This window comes from Leptonychotes weddellii, chromosome 7 (assembly GCF_054177405.1).
Source record: "Leptonychotes weddellii isolate Sample4059 chromosome 7, ASM5417740v2, whole genome shotgun sequence".
Classification (NCBI taxonomy): Eukaryota; Metazoa; Chordata; class Mammalia; order Carnivora; family Phocidae; genus Leptonychotes; species Leptonychotes weddellii.
In genome coordinates, this window is record NC_138375.1 from 28075666 (window position 1) to 28094235 (window position 18570).

At 45.9% G+C, this 18570-nt stretch overlaps 1 protein-coding gene across 4 annotated transcripts in view; it reads left to right on the top strand.

The window, feature by feature from the left end:
* Positions 1-18570, top strand: part of OSMR (oncostatin M receptor) — a 49682-nt gene that overhangs the window by 21785 nt on the left and 9327 nt on the right. For 3 of the 4 annotated variants that reach the window (XM_081826037.1, XM_081826038.1, XM_081826040.1), the window contains 9 exons: positions 1705-1876; positions 4507-4782; positions 6191-6320; positions 7108-7259; positions 10795-10937; positions 11494-11644; positions 14457-14533; positions 15469-15691; positions 18208-18387. In XM_081826037.1, coding sequence (XP_081682163.1) covers positions 1705-1876; positions 4507-4782; positions 6191-6320; positions 7108-7259; positions 10795-10937; positions 11494-11644; positions 14457-14533; positions 15469-15691; positions 18208-18387 — 1504 coding nt within the window. The remainder of the gene's footprint in view (positions 1-1704; positions 1877-4506; positions 4783-6190; positions 6321-7107; positions 7260-10794; positions 10938-11493; positions 11645-14456; positions 14534-15468; positions 15692-18207; positions 18388-18570) is intronic. The other variant, XM_081826039.1, reaches the window with a different exon arrangement.

Below are 18570 nucleotides of genomic sequence, written 5' to 3' on the forward strand. Positions count from 1 at the left end.
AGTGGAGAACAGGTGGGGAAGTTGGAGAAGGCAAATCATTACCAGTATGAAGGGGGCTATGGGGTGGGTCCAGTGGAGAGGGGCCCGGAGTGGCTGGTGACACTGGGGGATGACAAAAGTGGTTAAATTCCAGAGAGATGCAAGAGATAAAACCCAGACTGTGGCTTGTTGACAGTAAGGTCGCCATTATTGATACAGTTTCTGGGTTGGTTGGTTGGTTGGTTTGCTGGTATTTCTGCCCCCAGCGGTGCAGGCAGAAAGCACATGTCCTGGAGGGGCCCACCAAGGAGCCTGAGTGCCTGGAGCCAGGCAGGACGTGAAGAAGAATGAAGCCCAGTCCCCGTTCTTTTGGGGCCATGCTCCAGCCAGGGACACACCCCAACCACAGATGAAATGCCAACGGCTACGCCCAGTGTGCAGGAGGCGGAGATGGGTGTGGCCTGGACGAATTCCCAGTGCAGAGGAAGTGTGGGGACACTAAGCCAGGGACACTGTGTGAGTCAACACTGAGGTGTAAAGGCGTAAAGCTATTCCCCAAGTGCGAGGTAGACCACTGTGTCCAGAGAGGAGATTGCTGTGAGTGAGAGGTGGGTTGGAGTCAGAATGTAGATGGCTGACAGGGTAAGGTGTAAAGGAGCCATTGAAGCCTACTGAATTCGAGAAAGAAAATACCAGAACTTTAGAAAGATCAAGATGAAAGGCTGTGTGGAAGGGTGCCTGGGTGGCTCAGTCGATTAAGCATCTGACTCTTGATTTAGGCTCGGGTCATGATCTCATGGTCTTGAGATCGAGCCCCAGGTCGGGCTCCACACTCTCCTTCTGCCCCTCCCCTACTCGCACACTCTGTCCTTCTCTCTCTCTAAAGTAAATCTTAAAAAAAAAAAAAAATGCTGTGAGGGAAGACCAGTTGCAGTTCAACTTGGACAAGCTTCCCAAGAGCACAGTGTAAGACGTTCTTGTGTGCTTGACCTCTTTTGGGACTACAGATTCTAACAGGTGGAGCTCAAAGAAGAGAATATGGCCCCTTGGCCACCATATCTGCAAAGATAAGAGACCAAACCAAACCAAACAGAAAACAAAGCCCAAGGGCCTTATGGAATCCTTCTACTGGCTTCTGAGAGCCACTGGTCCTCCTGGGTACCATGAAGGACTGCCCTCTCTAATGAGATTTGACCAACTTGATCTGGCCATGGCTAAAAATGATTATTAAGAAAATACTCCTCAGTCGACCCTCCCCCCCGCTCATGCTGTCTCTCTCTCATAAAAGGAAAAAAAAAAGGAAAAAAAAAAAAAAGAAAATACTCCTCAGTCTTGCTTATTTTTAAAGAATGACTCAATTAATTATCTAGTTTGCAGAAATTTTCTTAGCAGGCTCTGTGTGACGAGTCCTGTGCCTACCTTCTGACTCTGATTTCTTCCCCCCAAGACTTGAGTAGCTTCAGTTTTCTCTCACTTGCTCCCCACAAGCCCCCTGGAATCAGAGAACTGTAGGGGTGGGAGATGAGCTTTCAAAAGGCAGGAGGCCGTGGCAGGTCCTGCTGTGACATCAAACCGGGGGGAACTGGCTGGTTAGGGATGCACCGCACTTGCTCATATTTGGGAGCTGCAGTGGGCTCCCAGGTGTGTGCTTTGGGGTAACTCTAGTCAAGCCATTTTCCAGGATGGCATGGCTCCATGTTTCCATGTTTTTCTCTTTCTTTCTAGGAGAACTATAGCACCACTGTGAAGTGGAACCAAGTTCTGCACTGGAGCTGGGAATCCAAGCTCCCCTTGGAATGTGCGAGACATTTTATAAGAATGAGGAGTGCGGAGGATGATGCCAAGACCCCCGAGCAGAGTTTCTGGAGCAATTGGAGCTCGTGGGAGGAAGTAGATGGTAAGAAGGCAGGTGATAAAAGAGTTAAAAGGTTGAATATTTAATATTATTTGGGGATCAATAGTCAAATCGTAGAAGTCTCTTTTGAGGAGACTGAGTAGAAACCGACATTATTTTTCTTTGTCTTCCCTTGGAACTAAAAAGTATGGGTGTGAAACTTGCCACCAGGAGATAGACGTCTATGGTTTTGCCTCAGAATTTATTCTTAGAGACAATATGCAAATTCAGACCATTTTGTATTTATTTTCCAAACAGGGGACCTGTGTTTATTATAGAATGCTAAGAGAACAAAGCAGGACATAAATTGTACATATGTTTTTATTAGAATAAGACAAAATGTGTCTTCATCTAGGGCAGAGGTTAGCAAGCTTTTGTGTAAAGGGCAAGATAGGAAATATTTTAGGCCCTACAGACCCTATTGGTCTCAGTCATGACTATTCAGCTCTGCCATGGTAACAGGAAAGCAGTCCTAAGCAATATGTAAGCTAATGAGAATTGTTGTGTTCTAATGAAACTTTATCTACAAAAACAGATGGCAAGCTAGAATTGGTCCCTGGGCCATAGCCTGCCAACCCCTAGTGTAGAGAGAAGGGGTGAAGTACGGAAAAACGAAATCAAGTCTTCATTTGAGTAATGAGATTATGGATAAATATGTTTTACGTATCTCTTAATTTCAATAATTTAATTTTGTGATAATTAAAGTCTAGAGTGGATTTTGCCACAGTTTATTATGCTTCATTTAAACTATAGGCTGGTTCCAAAGCAATGGCATTTGGCTCTCTCAGTTTATATGCCCTGCCAGACAATTGGAAATTCCTGCCGATAGAACCATTCCCTTGTTAAGTGTTTATACACCTCGGTTAAGTAAAACCGATAGCACATTAACCCGTGAGTAGCCTAGTGATTAGCTTAATACTGCTAATAGAATTAAATCTGCATTTTAGTCATGTTCTAAGCACTCTACATATTAATTTAGCCCTCAAATCAGCCCTTGGAAATATGTATTATTCTTGTCCCCACTTCACAGGTGAGGAAACTGAGGTACAGTTAGCTTAAAGAACCCATGCGAAGCCATCAAGCCACTAAGGGGTAGAGCCGGAATTCTAGCCCGGACCAACCTGGCTCCAGAGGGCCCCCCTCTTCACATTACATCCTACTGCTGACAGAAGAACACACAGGAAAAAAAAAACAGAGACTGAAAAGACAGTAAGAGAGAGAACAACATTATAAACAGCTTGATAAAATGGACTAGATTTCTCAAATCTATAACCTCCAAACTAACTCAGTAATGAATGGAAAACCTGACTGTTTATTCCTGGGCCCCAAACACTGGTTCTCAGCCATGGTTGCACATTAGAATCACCTGGGACCTTTAAAAAAGCCCCCTCCTGCCCAGGCCACGCAGCAGGGGTGACGTCGGGGGGTGGGTGGCAGTTTCGGTGACCACGGCCGGCTGAATGAGCAGGAGCGATGCAGCCGAGGAGTAAGAGCAGGCCGCTCCTTCAGGGAGGCCGACGGTGGAGGAGCAGGTCCCCAGGGGGCGGGAGGGAGGCTTGGGGAGGGCGGTGAGTTGGCCTGAAATGGGAGACCCCTGAGGATTTTTATACACTGACGGTCATACAGAAGGAGAGACGAGAGAAAAGGAGATATTTGAGTGACTGGCATTTCCGAGAAGGTGGGCAGAGATGTGGTCAATAGTACAGTTTAAAGATTAAGAGGGACGCGTGGGGGCACCTGGCCGGCTCAGCGGGTTGAACGTCCGAATCTTGCTTTCAGCTCAGGTCATGATCTCAGGGTTGTGGGATCGAGTCCCGAGTGGGGCTCTGCACTCAGCGCAGAGTCTGCTTGTGATTCTCTCTCTCCCTCTCCCTCTGCCCCTCCTGCTCACGTTCTTTCTCGCTCTCTCTCAAATAAATAAATAAATTAATTAATTAATTTAAAAAGCCCTAAAAAAGTGGGGGAAGGGCGCCTGGGTGGCTCAGTTGGTTAAGCGACTGCCTTCGGCTCAGGTCATGATCCTGGAGTCCCGGGATCGAGTCCCACATCGGGCTCCCTGCTCGGCGGGGAGTCTGCTTCTCCCTCAGACCCTCCTCCCTCTCATGCTCTCTGTCTCTCATTCTCTCTGTCTCAAATAAATAAATAAAAATCTTTAAAAAAAAAAAAAAAGTGGGGGAGTGGAGGGGACACGTGGCCGTGCAGATAGGCAGACCTGGCCGATGGGAATGTGGCTTTGCCACCTGCTGGGTGAGTGAACTTGGGCTCAGTCAGTCCTACCTGTGTGGGTGACGTCAGGTGGAAAGAGAGAACGCAGAGCCTCCGTCGGGACTGCGGCCTGTAGAGAGCAGCTGTCGCCGTGTCGTAAGCAAAGGAGTAGTGACGCCTAATCCCAGGGTGACAGGACGCGCTGTCTTTGCAGTAAGAGCCCCAGCAGCATTTCGCCTAACAAAAGGAGCCCTTACAGGAAGGCGTGTTTGGGCAGGCACCGAACTTTATAGGTTTGCCTAGAAATTTAGGCTCCTCTTTTCCCCAGCAGGTAGAAGAGGCTGAAACTATCATTGAGAGGGAGACCAGAGGGGCTGGTTTGAAATTTGAGTGAAGTTCTGACTGAGCTGTCTTTTTGTCTTTTTTAGTACAGAATTCTCTTGGACACGACCCATTGTTCGTTTTCCCTAAAGATAAGCTGGTGGAGGAAGGCTCCAATGTCACCGTTTGTTACGTTTCCAGGAGCCAGCAAAGTAACATATCCTGTTATTTGGAAGGCGTGCAGATGCAGGGAGAACAGCTCGAGCCAAACGTCTCCGTGTTCAACTTGAATCATGTTGCTTTCATTAGGGAAACTGGGACAAATATCTACTGTAAGGGGGACCAAGGAGACAGTATAAAGGGCATCGTTCTCTTTGTGTCAAGTAAGTGTGCACATGCTCTGTGCTCTTCTCTTCTCGTTTCCTAGAATAGATGGAATTTCCTTTCCCAGAAGACAGGTAAACATTTCCATCCATGGTCTGGGTGTTCTTTTGTCTCCTGAGTCTTCTAGGAGAGACTCTGGAAGAGATACCCTGAAGCAATACTTGCAGGATTTCCTGTTGTCTTGTCCTTATTGACAATTTTATTCCTAGAAACCAAGGTTATTAAAGGGGAGAAAGTTCGGGTCATTTCCTGGACCACTGGGAAGGGCCCTGTCTCGCCTCAGCCATGCTGGCAGGACTGCAAGATGGCAGAGCGGGGGAATGGGGGAGAGATGGCAGGGCGGGGGTTGAGGGGGGACGGGGGGAGAGATGGCAGGGCGGCCGACCCCAGGGAGGCAGCCAGTGTTGTGCCCAGAAGACCTGGGTTCGAATCTTCTTCCCGTGCCCGGGCGTGCCAACTTGGCCAAGTTTCCCGGCCTCTCCGAGCCCGTTTCCTTCTCTGTGAAGCGGGCCGGGGACTGGCTGTTTGAGGGTGAATGAACAGCGACAGGCCTGGCCCCGACACCGGCGCCGCACACGCTAGCAATCCAGCAGATGGATCCCCGCTCTGAAGTGGGCGAGGAAAACGTCAGGTGCCTGGGTGGCTGGCGACAGGGGAGGGGGAGCGTTTTACCTTTTACGGAGGACTGTGTGCCCGTGCCCAGGGCCCTCCCGCGTGTGGTCAGGAGACCTGCCTTCCCCTGCACTGTAGGTAGGGCAACATCTGAGCCTGCTCCCTCCTGTCCCTCCTGCTTCTCGGCCCGAGGCGGGCTCCGGGCTCCCGCACCCTGCCGCCATGGCCCCGGGGCGTGGCCTCTGAGAGCCGCGGGGACGCCGAGGGCTCGGCGGTGCTGCACGTTCCTTGGAACTCTCAGCGCCCTGCTGCCCAGCTCAGCAGTCCCCCAGTTCGGACTTCCTGGCATCGCAAGCCGAATGGCCCCGAGGCTGGCTGCGAGCCCCAGCTTCCGTGCTGAAACGGCGGGCAGCACTGACGTCGTTCGTTCGTTCGTTCGTTCGTTCGTTCATTCATTCATTCATTCATTCATTCATTCATTCTTCCGCTCGCTCGTCTGTCAGAGATAGGTGTTGAGTGCCCCCTAGCAGGCCCTGGGGGTACAACTCCCGGGACGCACTGCAGACCACTGCACAGCTCCCGCCACCTGGCAGGTGAGGCCTCAGAAAAGAACAAGGGAAGGGAGAAGGGATGAGGTGCCTGAACTGTGACTTTCTGGTGGTGCGGGTGTGATGTTTTTATCATTCAGAGGGACTCTGTGGCCTCAGACCCAAAAGGAGCTTCCCGTTTTCCTTGTCTTTCAATAAAGGGATTTAACTAGGTCTTCCGTCTGTTTTTTTTTCTTTGTATGGACAGAAGTCCTTGAGGAGCCCAAGGAATTTTCTTGTGAAACCCAGGACCTCACGACACTGAACTGTACTTGGGATCCCGGGAGTGACACTGGCTTGCTCAAACAGCTTTCCCAAAGCTATACTTTATTTGAATCGTAAGTTAGCTCCGGTTGCCTTCTTGGCAGATTCCTCCTTGTTTAAGGCGCTTGTGACGACAACAAGAGCCGCGTTTAGAGGCTGGGGAAAATGTGAACAGATAGTTTACAACCACCCGGCCAGAGTCAGGAGGAAATCTCCCCGTGGTCACAGCTGTACACTGTACAATACTTTCCACCTGAGTTTTGTGAAAAGAAAACGTCACATAAAAATGGTAAGAAAGCCCGTTAATGGTGAATCTTGATGTGAACATGGTTACATCTGGTGATCTGGGTCTACCTAATTTCTAACTTTTTAAGAATATTTAAAATAAGGAGTTGGGCGCCTGGGTGGCTCAGTTGGTTAAGCGACTGCCTTCAGCTCAGGTCATGATCCTGGAGTCCCTGGATCGAGTCCCGCATCGGGCTCCCTGCTCGGCGGGGGGTCTGCTTCTCCCTTTGACCCTCCCCCCTCTCATGTGCTCTCTCTCTCAAATAAATAAATAAAATCTTTAAAATAAAATAAAATAAAATAAAATAAAATAAAATAAAATAAGGAGTAGTCTCACCCCCTCCCACGTTGGTGGAGGGGCGCAGTCAGTGATTCATCGTTGTTACACATTTCACCACAGAAATCGAAACTGTTGCAACAATATTTTCAGTACAGCATTTGTTGATGACGGGGGATCAACGCCCTCACGTGGCACGTAGTTAGAAAGCCCCTGAGTGTGCCCTGAATGTAGGGATACATCTCTGCGTTGACAGTGTAAACCCTGAAACTGTTGTTTTGTGTTTTATTTTTTTTAAGATTCTCCGGGAAAAAAACACTTTGTAAACACAAAAGCTGGTGTAGTTGGGAAGTAGCTCCAGAGTCCCAAGAAATGTATAACTTCACACTCACGGCTGAAAACTACTTAAGAAAGAGAAGCGTTCACCTTCTTTTTAACCTGACTCATCGAGGTGAGACTAGGGTCAGAGCCCGCTGTGGTTGTGAACTCATTGATGTGTGACACACTGTGTGATCAAGGAAATGTTGGAGATTTTTGCCTAATTCACATCCTAAGTGAAAGTTTTAATATAGGGGTGCCTGGGTGGTTCAGTCCGTTAAGTGTCTGCTTTCAGCTCAGGTCATGATCCAGGGGTCTAGGGCTCCCTGCTCAGCAGAGAGTCTGCTTCTCCCTCTGCCCCTACCCCCTGCTCATGTGTGCAAGCGCTTCTTCTCTCTCTCTCTCTCCACCTCTCTCAAATAAATAAATCATTTTTTAAAAAGTTTTAATTTATAACTCTCGTTGATGCCACACTTCTCTTCATGGATGCATGCATGGCCCACGGTCCCCTGTTATTTGTTTGTTTTGATAATGTAATAAGCACCTGCATTCTTAACGATTCACCTTCAGGCTAGAACTCTGACAGTAACTCACTTCATCTCCCATCCCACAGCCCCCCCACCCTGCTCCTTCTGCCAAGATAATTACAGATTTAAATCTCGAATGTGTGTGTGTATATATAGGTGCATGTATTCTCATTTCTGATGTCATCCTAAAAATACTATGTTTTTATTTTGATTGGTTTTAATGTATATAAAAGACATCAAGCCATATGTGATAATTTAGTAATTACTGTTTATGTGATATTAAATTACTGATATTGACCCTTATTATTGAGTATTGTTATAGTCCGTTGATTTTCACTGCCGTGAAGTATTTCATTGTGTAAATCTATGGTATTTTGGTCAGGCATCTCCTTTGATGGTTTCTCAGGTTGTATCAAGGTTTTTTGCTCTTGGGTGCAGTGCTAATATGAGCATTATGGATGTAGGACTGGCCTACATTTGTTTTCTGGAGCGTATACTACCCCAGAGTGGAACTGGTGAGGACATAGAGAATGTGAATGTGCAACTTTAGACGCAAAGCCAGCTAGTTTTCCAAAGGGGCTGTACTGATCGTACCCCGGCCCTTGGATTCATACAGCCTCTCCACGCTGGTATGGTTGCCCTTTTCATTCTGTCCATTTCCTGGGTCTACCGTGGTATCTGTGATGGTTTTGATCTACACATCCCTAAAGCTGAATATCTCTTCCTGTGTTTGACCACATGTTTTCTCTCTTATGAAATGCAGAATCTTTACATATGTTCCCTTTTTCTAGAATGGTCATCTTTCACCTTCTACATTCTTAATTCCTACACATCTTTTAGATTTCAGCTTAATCGCCACTCAGTCAGCCAGATAATGACAGAGGGCCTCCTACTGTAGCAGGCACTGGGGACGCGGCAGTGAGCAAAACTGGGTAACTGCCCCGTATGAGCTTGTATGTGAGAGTGTGTTGGGGGAGGGGAGGAGAGTGGGGAGTGGACACATACAGTATTTCAGGTACTGATATGTGCTATGGAGAAGGTCAACTTAGGTAATGTGGTAGAGAATGCCAGATGCCGCTTCAGTTAGGATGAGGCAGTTGTAGCCTGAGACAGAAGCAGAAAACATCTAGGGGAAGAGCATTTGAAGCAAAAAGAATAGGATTTGAAAAGGTCATCAGATGGGAACAAGCTCTGGGTTGTTTCATAGTGCCCATACTGTGAGAGAAAGGAGATTGGAGAGTCCTGGACGGTCGTGCAGTAACTGGAACGAATGGGATGGTCTTAACTGGTTGTCTTAGCAGGTGTTCATCGGGACAGATGAGTGATGTGACTTACGCTACAGGAAAAGATCGCTCAGGCTGGGCTGTCAGGGGCGAGGGTGGAGACAGGGAGATGGTTGGGAGGCTGTTGCAGTCATCAGGCAGAGACTTCGCACCAGATGGCGTGATGAAGTTGGTGGGAAGTGGTCATATTCTTAATTCACTTTGGGATAGAGTTGGTAGGACGGACTTAGGGAAGGCATGTGCATTATAAGGGGAAGAGGAATTTAGGATGATCCCTAGGGTTTTGGCCTAAACAATTGAGCTAATATTGGAACTATTTCCGGAGTGGGGAGGATATTGGGGAGGAGCAGCTCTGAGTCGGGGCATAGAGTTCTGTTTTAGCCATGTCAAGTTTGAGATGTCCTTTAGATATCTCAATGGAGATGTTGAGGAGACAGTTGCATATAGAGTTTTGAGAGCGTGGAAGAAGTCTGGGAAAGAGAATTAGAATTCTGAGTCATCAGCTTGTGGATAGTGAGATAAAGATGAAGGCTCAGGATAGGGACTTCTGGAACTCCATCTTTTAGGTCAAAAAGGCCTTTTATAACTTCAGTGTGGTCACCCCACCTTCAATGTCACATTTAGTTCTGTGGTTACTGATTCATGTTTGCTCCCCTGTTGTTGCACTCTGAAGGCAGGTCCATGACTGGTTTCGTTTTCTCTCCCAAGTGACAATTTCTCTTTTTATCAGTGTGTTTGGAACATCTATATTTGACATAATTATTAATATGGCTGGACTCAAGCCTACCATTTTATTATTTATTTTCCATTTGTTTCCTCTGTTTTTTGTTCCTCTGATCTTCCCATACTGCCCCCTTTGGGATTATTTGAATATTTTTTTTAGTATTGCACTTCAATTTATCTACTGACTTTTGCCTACACCTCTTTGTATTCCTGTTTTTTTTCCTCTGGAGATTACAATATATTACTAATCTTCCACAGTTTTCTTAGAGTTAATATTTTCCACTTTAAGTAAAATGCAGAAGTTTTATAACCCATATGTCTTCCTTTACCCTCCAACTGCCTGCACAGCGATACTTCACATCCTGGTCTTCTCCAATCTGCCTGCTGATGTCTACCTTTCAGAGTTCACAAATAGAATATTTGAGAATGCTCCATGCACTGTATTGACTGGATTCAGGGAGACAGACAGAATGGGAGGTGCTTACTTTGTCTTTTCAAGACCTGAACCTCATCCAGTCCATTTTTCATTTTAGATATTATATTTTTTGGTTCCAAATTTTCATTTGATTTAAAAAAAATAGTGTCTGTTTTTCTGCTGAGAAGTGTTTCTCTTCTATTCATTTCAGATGTGTTTACTGTTATGACCTGGATCTCTCTTAAAGTCATATGCGTCATCTTGATTGATTGCCTGTTGATTGTCTTTTCCCTTGGAAATTGGTGACATGTTCTGGGTTTTTGTATGTAGAATAATTTGGCGTTGTACCTTTGACATTGTTGATGTTATTTTGTTTAGACTCTGGGTTCTGCTATACTCTCCCCATGAGCCACTTCTCCAAGTTTTGATTCCCCTTCACAATCTGCCTTCTTTTGTTGAATTTTTAAGAATCCTTGGTAGTTTCTTCTTATGTTTTGTTCAGAATTTCTCATATAATTCGGTGAGAGAGAAAACTTTAGTCGGCTTACTCCATCTTGGCTATAAGTCTCATTTCATTTGCCATTTTTTCAAAAATAAACAAGAAAAAAATACCACTGAATAAATAAATGAAGACGTGAACTGCTGTTTGCCAAAGTCTTTTTGGATTTATGCTTGAATTTCTTTTTACTTTGTTTCCCTCTTTTTTTTTTTTTTTGACAGTGCACCCAATGGCTCCCTTTAGTGTACTGTTTACAGATGTAAGCACCACAAATGCCACCATGACCTGGAAGGTTCACTCCACTGGTAATTATTATACACTGCTGTGCCAGGTTGAACTCTATGGTGAAGGAGAAGTAACACAAGTAAGAATGCTGCTTATTTTTCTATTTTCAAAAATCTCTTTATGTCCTGAACAGAGAGACTAATGAATAAAACCTCTTTAAAATCTTATTTCTGGGAGAGGTGGGCAGGGGCAGGGATAACTGGGTGACGGGCATTAAGGAAGACACTTGATGTAATGAGCCCTGGGTGTTATAGGCAACTGATGAATCACTAAATTCTACCTCTGAAACTAATAAAAAATTAATTAACTAATTAATTAAAAATAATAAAATCCTATTTCTGTGTGGGTTCAAATGGTAAGGGTAATCTGTTTAAAAATTAAGGTTCATGAAATTAATCACAAACTTTAGAGTTGGGCAGAGGGCCTTAGAGATTTTCTTTTCCCAAAGAAGTAGTCTTACCTCAAATCAGAATGTACCATGCTATGATTTGACTTTGCTATGAAGTATGCTCATCACTACACCTGTCTTCTCTGTTCCTTCTTCTGCTTCTTTCTTCTTGGTTCCTTTTTTCTTTTCGTTTCTTCTTTTCTTTCCTTCCTCCCTCCCTCCCCCTCCCTTCCTTTCTTTGAAAAAGCACAATGTTTCCGTCGAGGTGGATGGTGAGCAGCTCTTCAGTGGCCTGGAGCCGGACACAGAGTACAGGGCCCAAGTACGCTGTGCTAATGCCAACCACTTCTGGAAATGGAGTGAATGGACTCATCAGAACTTCACCACAGCAGAAGCTGGTATGTTCAGCTCCCTGCTCTTTAACTCAAGGATCTAATCTGACTCATGGGAGATGGCTTGGTTTCCCTGAGAGCTTTTGATTGTACCCAAAATTAAGTGGAACATATTGCAACAGAGGCTGAATACCATCTTTTTAAAAAGAACTGAATTAAACACTTAACGACATGTGAATGGGAAGACAAACACCTCAAACATGCATCAATCAGTGTTCTTTCTTTTATACATTTCCTCTCTCATCTTTGATTTTGCCAAAATGGTTTATAAGCTACTGGTATTGCTGGATCCCCATTGGCTCCGGGGCTATGTAAATTAGTGTAGACTTTTAAAATTAAGGACTAGGGGCAAACAGTAGTGTCCATGCCAAGGAAAGCATTGATCTCATACCAAACAACTTCAGGCTATGTGTGGACATGTAATGATATTTGGAAACTTAATTTTTATTGATACGTCATTCATTCACCAACAGCGAACCGTTGAGTCCTCTCGATCATTCCTGTAGTGGGACTTTCCTCACCACTGGCTGAAACATGAGTTTTTCTGACAAATCACTAATAACTACAGCTTACAGCTCCAACAGGCCTCCAGAGATGAGTTGGCCCAGCCCTGCTTTCATCTCCTTCCAGTTCAAAACAACAAATTATCATTGTTGCCCAGTTGACAGAGGAGGCGAGTTGCGCCCGTAGATCGGAGAGACCTGCCTGGTCTGCAGAGTGCCTGAGGGGCAGAGACACCAGTCATGACAGTTATGGCGGCTGGCCCTCACTGAGCGCCTCACATGGCTCACAGAGCTCGCTGTGTTTTTCTCTTGGACGACTCACGGCAGGCAGGAGGCACAATGGGTAATCATCCTCGCTTTGTAGATGAGGGCATGGAGGCACACAGGGGATCAGTGATTTCACTGGCCTCGCCAGTAAGTGACAGAGCTGTTGACTGTGACCCCCCACCCAGGGCCCCTGACTCCAGAGCTCCTCCCTTAACCAGAACCGGATTCTGTGTGTTCTGTCTCTCCATGATGTTATTACAGCCTTGAGATCTTGTTCATTCAAGTCCTGGCTCTTTTACTGCCAAAGGAAGGAGTCTATGTATTTACTTTATTCCACCTTCTCTTCGTGTGTGGTAGGCTGGCAGGACTCTTTCTGTTTCTCTTCATGAGGACTGGAGCTGAGGGGTGACGAGGACAGCTCATCCAAGCCTACACGTGGGTTGGTCACTGGTTGTGCTCAGCAGCTTTTTCCTCTCCGTGTCTGGTGTTCCCACCCAACCTCACGCCCCCCCTCTGCTCCCCGGGGCCTCCAGTAATTTTTTTCTAGAGGCATAGACTCCTCAAGAATCCCTGCTGTAGAAAAACTCTGTTCCTGACAGTAATGTGGTATCCTCCTCAGTTGTGTTTTATTAAAGAATTTTTACTTTAATGATGCTGCTCTGCTTTTTTTTTTCAAATTTATTCCAACATTATAACTACAATTAAGTGCAAAAGGAAAATGGCAGAAGGATAGAGTTTTTAGTAAATTGCATTTCTTTTAGTGCAAAAAATCTGAAAATAATAAATTTTGCTTTGGATAATAACAAGAGAATGAGATGAAGCTACTGGTGGTGAATCTGTATATGTATATATATATATATATATATATAAAATATAATACGTATATATACATTTTACCTCTGACAACACTTTGCTGGATGCTGGAAAGGTCAATGTGTATGTGGATTAGAACCGTACTGCAGTGTAATCATAGTGTGCAGACAGAAATGGCACCAGTAGAAATACAGTTAGAAACTGTATTGACCCAAATACAGAACACTCTTCTCACAAAGAAAGACTTACAAGCCAGCTGAAGATTTTGCATTGAGCTTAGAGTCCCGTGTCGTTTCTGAGTATTTCAGTAAGTTTTTGATTGATTATTGGCTTCTCCAGTGGATTATTTAGCAAATTGAAATCTGCTTCAATACATTTTTAGAAATATATGGTCATCTTTAAGTTGAGGAGAAAGTGTCAGCAACTAAAAAGGGACTTACTTAAATTTCAATTATTGGGCACAGTAAACTATATTTTTATAAAACAGCTAAATCTTTGTGTTATGGTCCAAAACAATTCTTCTTGCATTGAGATGTTTTGAATCAAATCACAAATCACTTGTCTTACAGTTTGCTGGTGATAAATACAGACTTTTCTAGAACAGTGTAGTCAAGGAATGAGCAGGTGCCCTGAGGGCCCAACAGGCAGGCAGCTTCCCCAGGCAGGCCAGGAGCTGGCAGAGAAAGGAGCATGAGGAGGAGGGGGTGTGGCCTTCCCTGTGGAGGGGATCAAGGAGGGGTGCCCAGGCGAGGGGACTGGTGAGAGGACCAGCCACTGTGAAATCATGAACACACATCAGAGTACCACCAGCCCCTAGGGCTCCCCGTTAGTGCAGCTCCATTGCAACATTCGCAAATGAAGCAAGGAAGTAGCAATGGTCTTCTGCTCCTAGAAATTCAGCAAATGAGAAATTTACCTAACTAACCTCCTACAATGGGTCTAACTGATGAATGATTCCAAAATTTTCTGGTGGCTTCCAGAAGCTCAGGCTTGATGTTCATAAGAGCTTTCGGTTTGAAGCAACAGACCTTTTGTCAAGCACCTACTATGTGCACTTAGTGAGGAGTGAACAGTGTGGCTGGGGACAAGTGGGGAGAAGTCACAGAGAGTGAAAGAGTGAGAAGCAAGCCTCAGGTAGCACGGGTCATCCTCACTTCGTTTGACCCAACTAGAAACAGGTTGTATTGTCCTACATACATAGTGTGACCCATGATCTTTCCTTTCGTTCATTTCAGCTCCCTCAGAGGCTCCTGACGTCTGGAGAAATGTGAAGTCAGTGCAGGGACATTCTGTTGTGACTTTATTCTGGAAGGTAATAGGCACAGATTCCACAAGCCGGATTTGCTTGGCACTGTCTTTCAGTGTGACACCGGATGCTGGTGCAGTCTGCATTGGGGGGTGGGGGATCTTAACGTGAGTCCAGTAGAACGTCTTACCCAGGGGAGGAGTCCCCACCCACACCCATCTCCCTGATGCTTGGACTGCTCCTCCTCGACCTCTCAGCCCGCAGGTGGCCAGCTCTGCATCTCTGAAACTTCTCTTCCGGCCTGCTCTAACTTTTGCAGGGCCCGGGGCATGAGTGTAAGTGGAGAAGCGTATACCATATTTAAAAGTTATTAATATTTAGATACCCACAATATTTACATATAGGAGTTATGAGTCAAGCTAAAAAACTTTAACGTAAATATATTTGGGAAAAAAAAGTAAAATCTATTTTGTCATTCTGCCTTGCCCATTAAAGCCTTCATGGCAACCTGGAAGTCCAGGTTTGTGTTCAGAACTCTCAGAACCTCAGCTCATGTTTTCAAACCATATACAATAGTCCTGGGAGAGTTGGCCCCCAGCCATGCCCCCCCCGCCCCCCCCCTCCTTCCCACCTGCAGGCTGGCTGTCCCTGCAGGGAGCCCGGCACTCACACGAGGGCACAGTCCGTGTGTCCAGGCTCTGGCTACACCCGGGCAAACAACTGTTCGCAGTCCATTCTCAGGCCTAGGGGCGCACGCACCAGGGCCACCACCGTCTGCCCTTGAGGGGGCTGACTGGAGGGACAGGTCCTGGCAGTGGGCTTGGGATGGTGTGGGCAGGGAATTCTCTTGGACCTGGAGGATGGTCTAGAGGTGGCTGTGGGCTCCATGAATGGCTCAGAGCACAGCTGTGCAGGGACAGAAAAGATAAAAAAGTAATTATTCATACAAACTCCTTTCAAAGGAAAGCCCATTTTGAAATGATGATCCTTATTTGTTTCAGCCACTATCAAAATTGCAGGCCAATGGGAAGATTCTGTTCTATAATATAGTTATAGAAAATCTAGACAGATCATCCAGCTCGAAGTTCCTCTCCATTCCTGCTCCGGCCAATGGCACCGAACTAAACCTTGACCAGTGTTCGTACCAAATCCACGTCACAGCTCATAACAGTGTGGGCACGTCCCCTGCTTCGGTCATCATAGTCTCTGGAGATCCTGGAAACAGTGAGTTTTGTTTTGATTCTCAGGGAAAGCATCGGTGATGTTATTAAGTAGGGATGGACAAACTGGAAAGGCAATAACCCGGGGAGACAAAATGTCTAGCTGCCAAACACTGTTCGTCCTTTTCTTTCGGTCTAAGCACGGCTCCAGGTGTCCTGGGACAGCCCTCCTCGGTGTGGGAAGAGCGAGTGTTCAGCCGCAGCCCAGCACAGGGCTGCCCCGAGATTCTTCAGCAAATTCGGAGAATTCTCTCACGTTTACTCAAGTAAATGCAACACCAATAAGCCGTCTCCACCAAGAGCTGGAGTTGCTCTAAGCGTGCTTTGTAGCTTATGAAATGTGGGTTGCATTTATTGTAAAATATTTTGTCAGTCTTTGTCACCCGGAAAGAGCCCATGAGCATTGCCAGAGGTGATGAAAGGAGAACCGACTGGCATCATCCTTCCAGGAGGCTTTGCAGAAGCTGCAGAATGACAGATGGTGACTGGCTAGTCCCGTAGCCCGTGGGGCCCTGCTCGAGGGGCTGCGGCAGGCTGGGTGACTGTGGTCTTCCAGGTTAGGCTTACATTTGGGTTACGTGAGCTAGATCGGAGGGCGGTGATGGTTTATTTATTTTTAGAACTATCCGGTGTGTCAAGTAAGAAAAAGAAATCCGGATCGTGGCGCCGAAGGAAAACTAAGCAGTTACTTCACATGACCTTTGCTTGTCAAAAACTGCATTAGAAAAGAAGGTGAACTGATAGTACACCATATGCTAATTAATTGAATTTAAATAAAAAATGAATTAATAATAATAAAAGAAAGTGAAAAGTTGTAATCTGTCCTCATCAGGACAAGATGAGGAAAAGTGGGCGTTTCATTCACCCTGGGGGAGCTGACTGATAAAAGAAAGACTGCCTTGCATGAGGCCCAATCCAAACAACACTGCTGAGCACTTGGCTGTTGGGGGTCTTCTCTATCAAGCGTACTTTCCTTCCCCATACCCTGCCCTCAGACCTCCATACCTTCCCTTGTGAGGCTCTATCCGGCCTTCCTTAAGTGGCCCACATTCTTAAATCACCACGGTGGATAAAGGCACTGATGTGCCATGAGGCCGACTGTTAAGGTTAAACCACCTCATGCTAGAGTGTGAATGACTGAAGAAAAAGATTTCCTTTCTCCTTCCCTCCTCTGTCTCTACTTCTCAAAACATAATTTGCAATTTTCAAAAAGCATCTTGATAAGAGTTATGATTCTGAGTGTGGGATGAAATTTCAGCCAGTGTGAATGAGTAAGGTGAAAAAATGTCAGCGTTGATGCGAAAGAGATTTATTTCTCTAAGGGAAGAAGACAAGGAAGACTTGTCGGTGGTATATACAGAGGCCTTCACAGAGAACCCTTTGTCTTACACCTAGAGCTACACGTTCCTTTGGGTATCCCCTAGTTATTATCTAGAACAATTAATAACACTGTGCTTTCACACCAATGTCCAGCTGTAATTAGGAGTGCCAAAGGAAATACAGGAGGCCCAGTTAAATTTAAATTGCAGATGAATAATGAGTAAATGTTTAGTTAAGTCTATGCCATGCAGTATTTGCTTCTCCTCGATTGCTTTTCTGAGCAGCTGCCTGCAGGCCCCCTCCTTGGTCTGGCTCTGCTCTCACGCGAGTGACCAGCTGGGACCACTGCCCTATGAACAGTGGCAGGCTGTGAGGGCAGCCTCAGGAAGTAGGAGAAATTCTCGTCCCCCAAGGTATAGGGTGACTCTGCCTGAAATCAGTAGAACTGGGAGTCCACTGAGATCGTATCCCTTGTTTCCAGCTGGAAACTACCCTGGCATATGAAATAGGTCGAGGTGGGTAGCCTGGGTCATGAGGACTGGGCACATCCCTACATAATCCAACTTAGTACATAGCCGAACTTCCTTTCTTTTGTCGTTCTCACTCAATTTCTACCCCTAACATCAAAGAAGTAGTGGTCCATGCAGGAGCAGCCGGCGTTATGTGGGGGCATTTAGACGCAATTATTCATTTGTTCAACAGAGATTTTTGGAAAGTACCAAGTACCAGACATGGGGGCAGCAACTTGTTGGGCAAAGGGAAAGATAGTAAATATTTTAGGCTTCACAGATCACACGGCCTCTGTTCTATATCCTATATGCTTTGTTTTTTTGCACCTCTTTAAAAATCTTAAAACCCTGCTTAGCTCAAGGGTCATAAAGCAAGCTTTGGAGGCTGGATTTGTGCTGCGGGAAGTAGTTTGCTGACCCTTGTTTTAGGGCCTGAAGTCTGGTTGGGTCTCAGAAGATTAGCACAAGAGGCATCCAAAGGGCAGAAGTGAATATTTGCTGGGAAGTGAGAGGCAGGAAAACACCCATGAAAACGTTACCCCGCCCCCAAGCTTCTGTAGCCACGGAAGGGATAGGGCTCTTAACTGTTGGAGACAGTGCATGCTCAACTTGATTTTCTTCTTTAAACATTTTTTTTTAAAAAACGTACAATTAATTCTATCTGAAGCATGGCTCTATTTGTAATGTATAGAAGAAGTTGAAGAAGAAAGAGTTAAAGGCACGGAGGATGGATTCTCTCTGTCGTGGAAACCCCAACCCGGAAACGTCACGGGCTACATTGTGGAGTGGTGTGACCGTCCCCGGGGCCCGCTCTGTGATCTCCAGTGGAAGAGCGTCGGTCCCACTACCACAAGCACAGTTGTTAGCTCAGGTAAGAAGAGCCCTGCATGTTACCAGCTTGTTCCATCCACCTCTCAGCAAGTCAGCTAGGACCTCTGGACCATCTCACAGCTAGTTTGTGCTAAATAATAATTTTGAAATGACAAATCCAGCATGGGTGCTAGGAGTTCATTTTACAGTGATGTGGCCTAAGATTTGGCCTTCAGTCTACTTT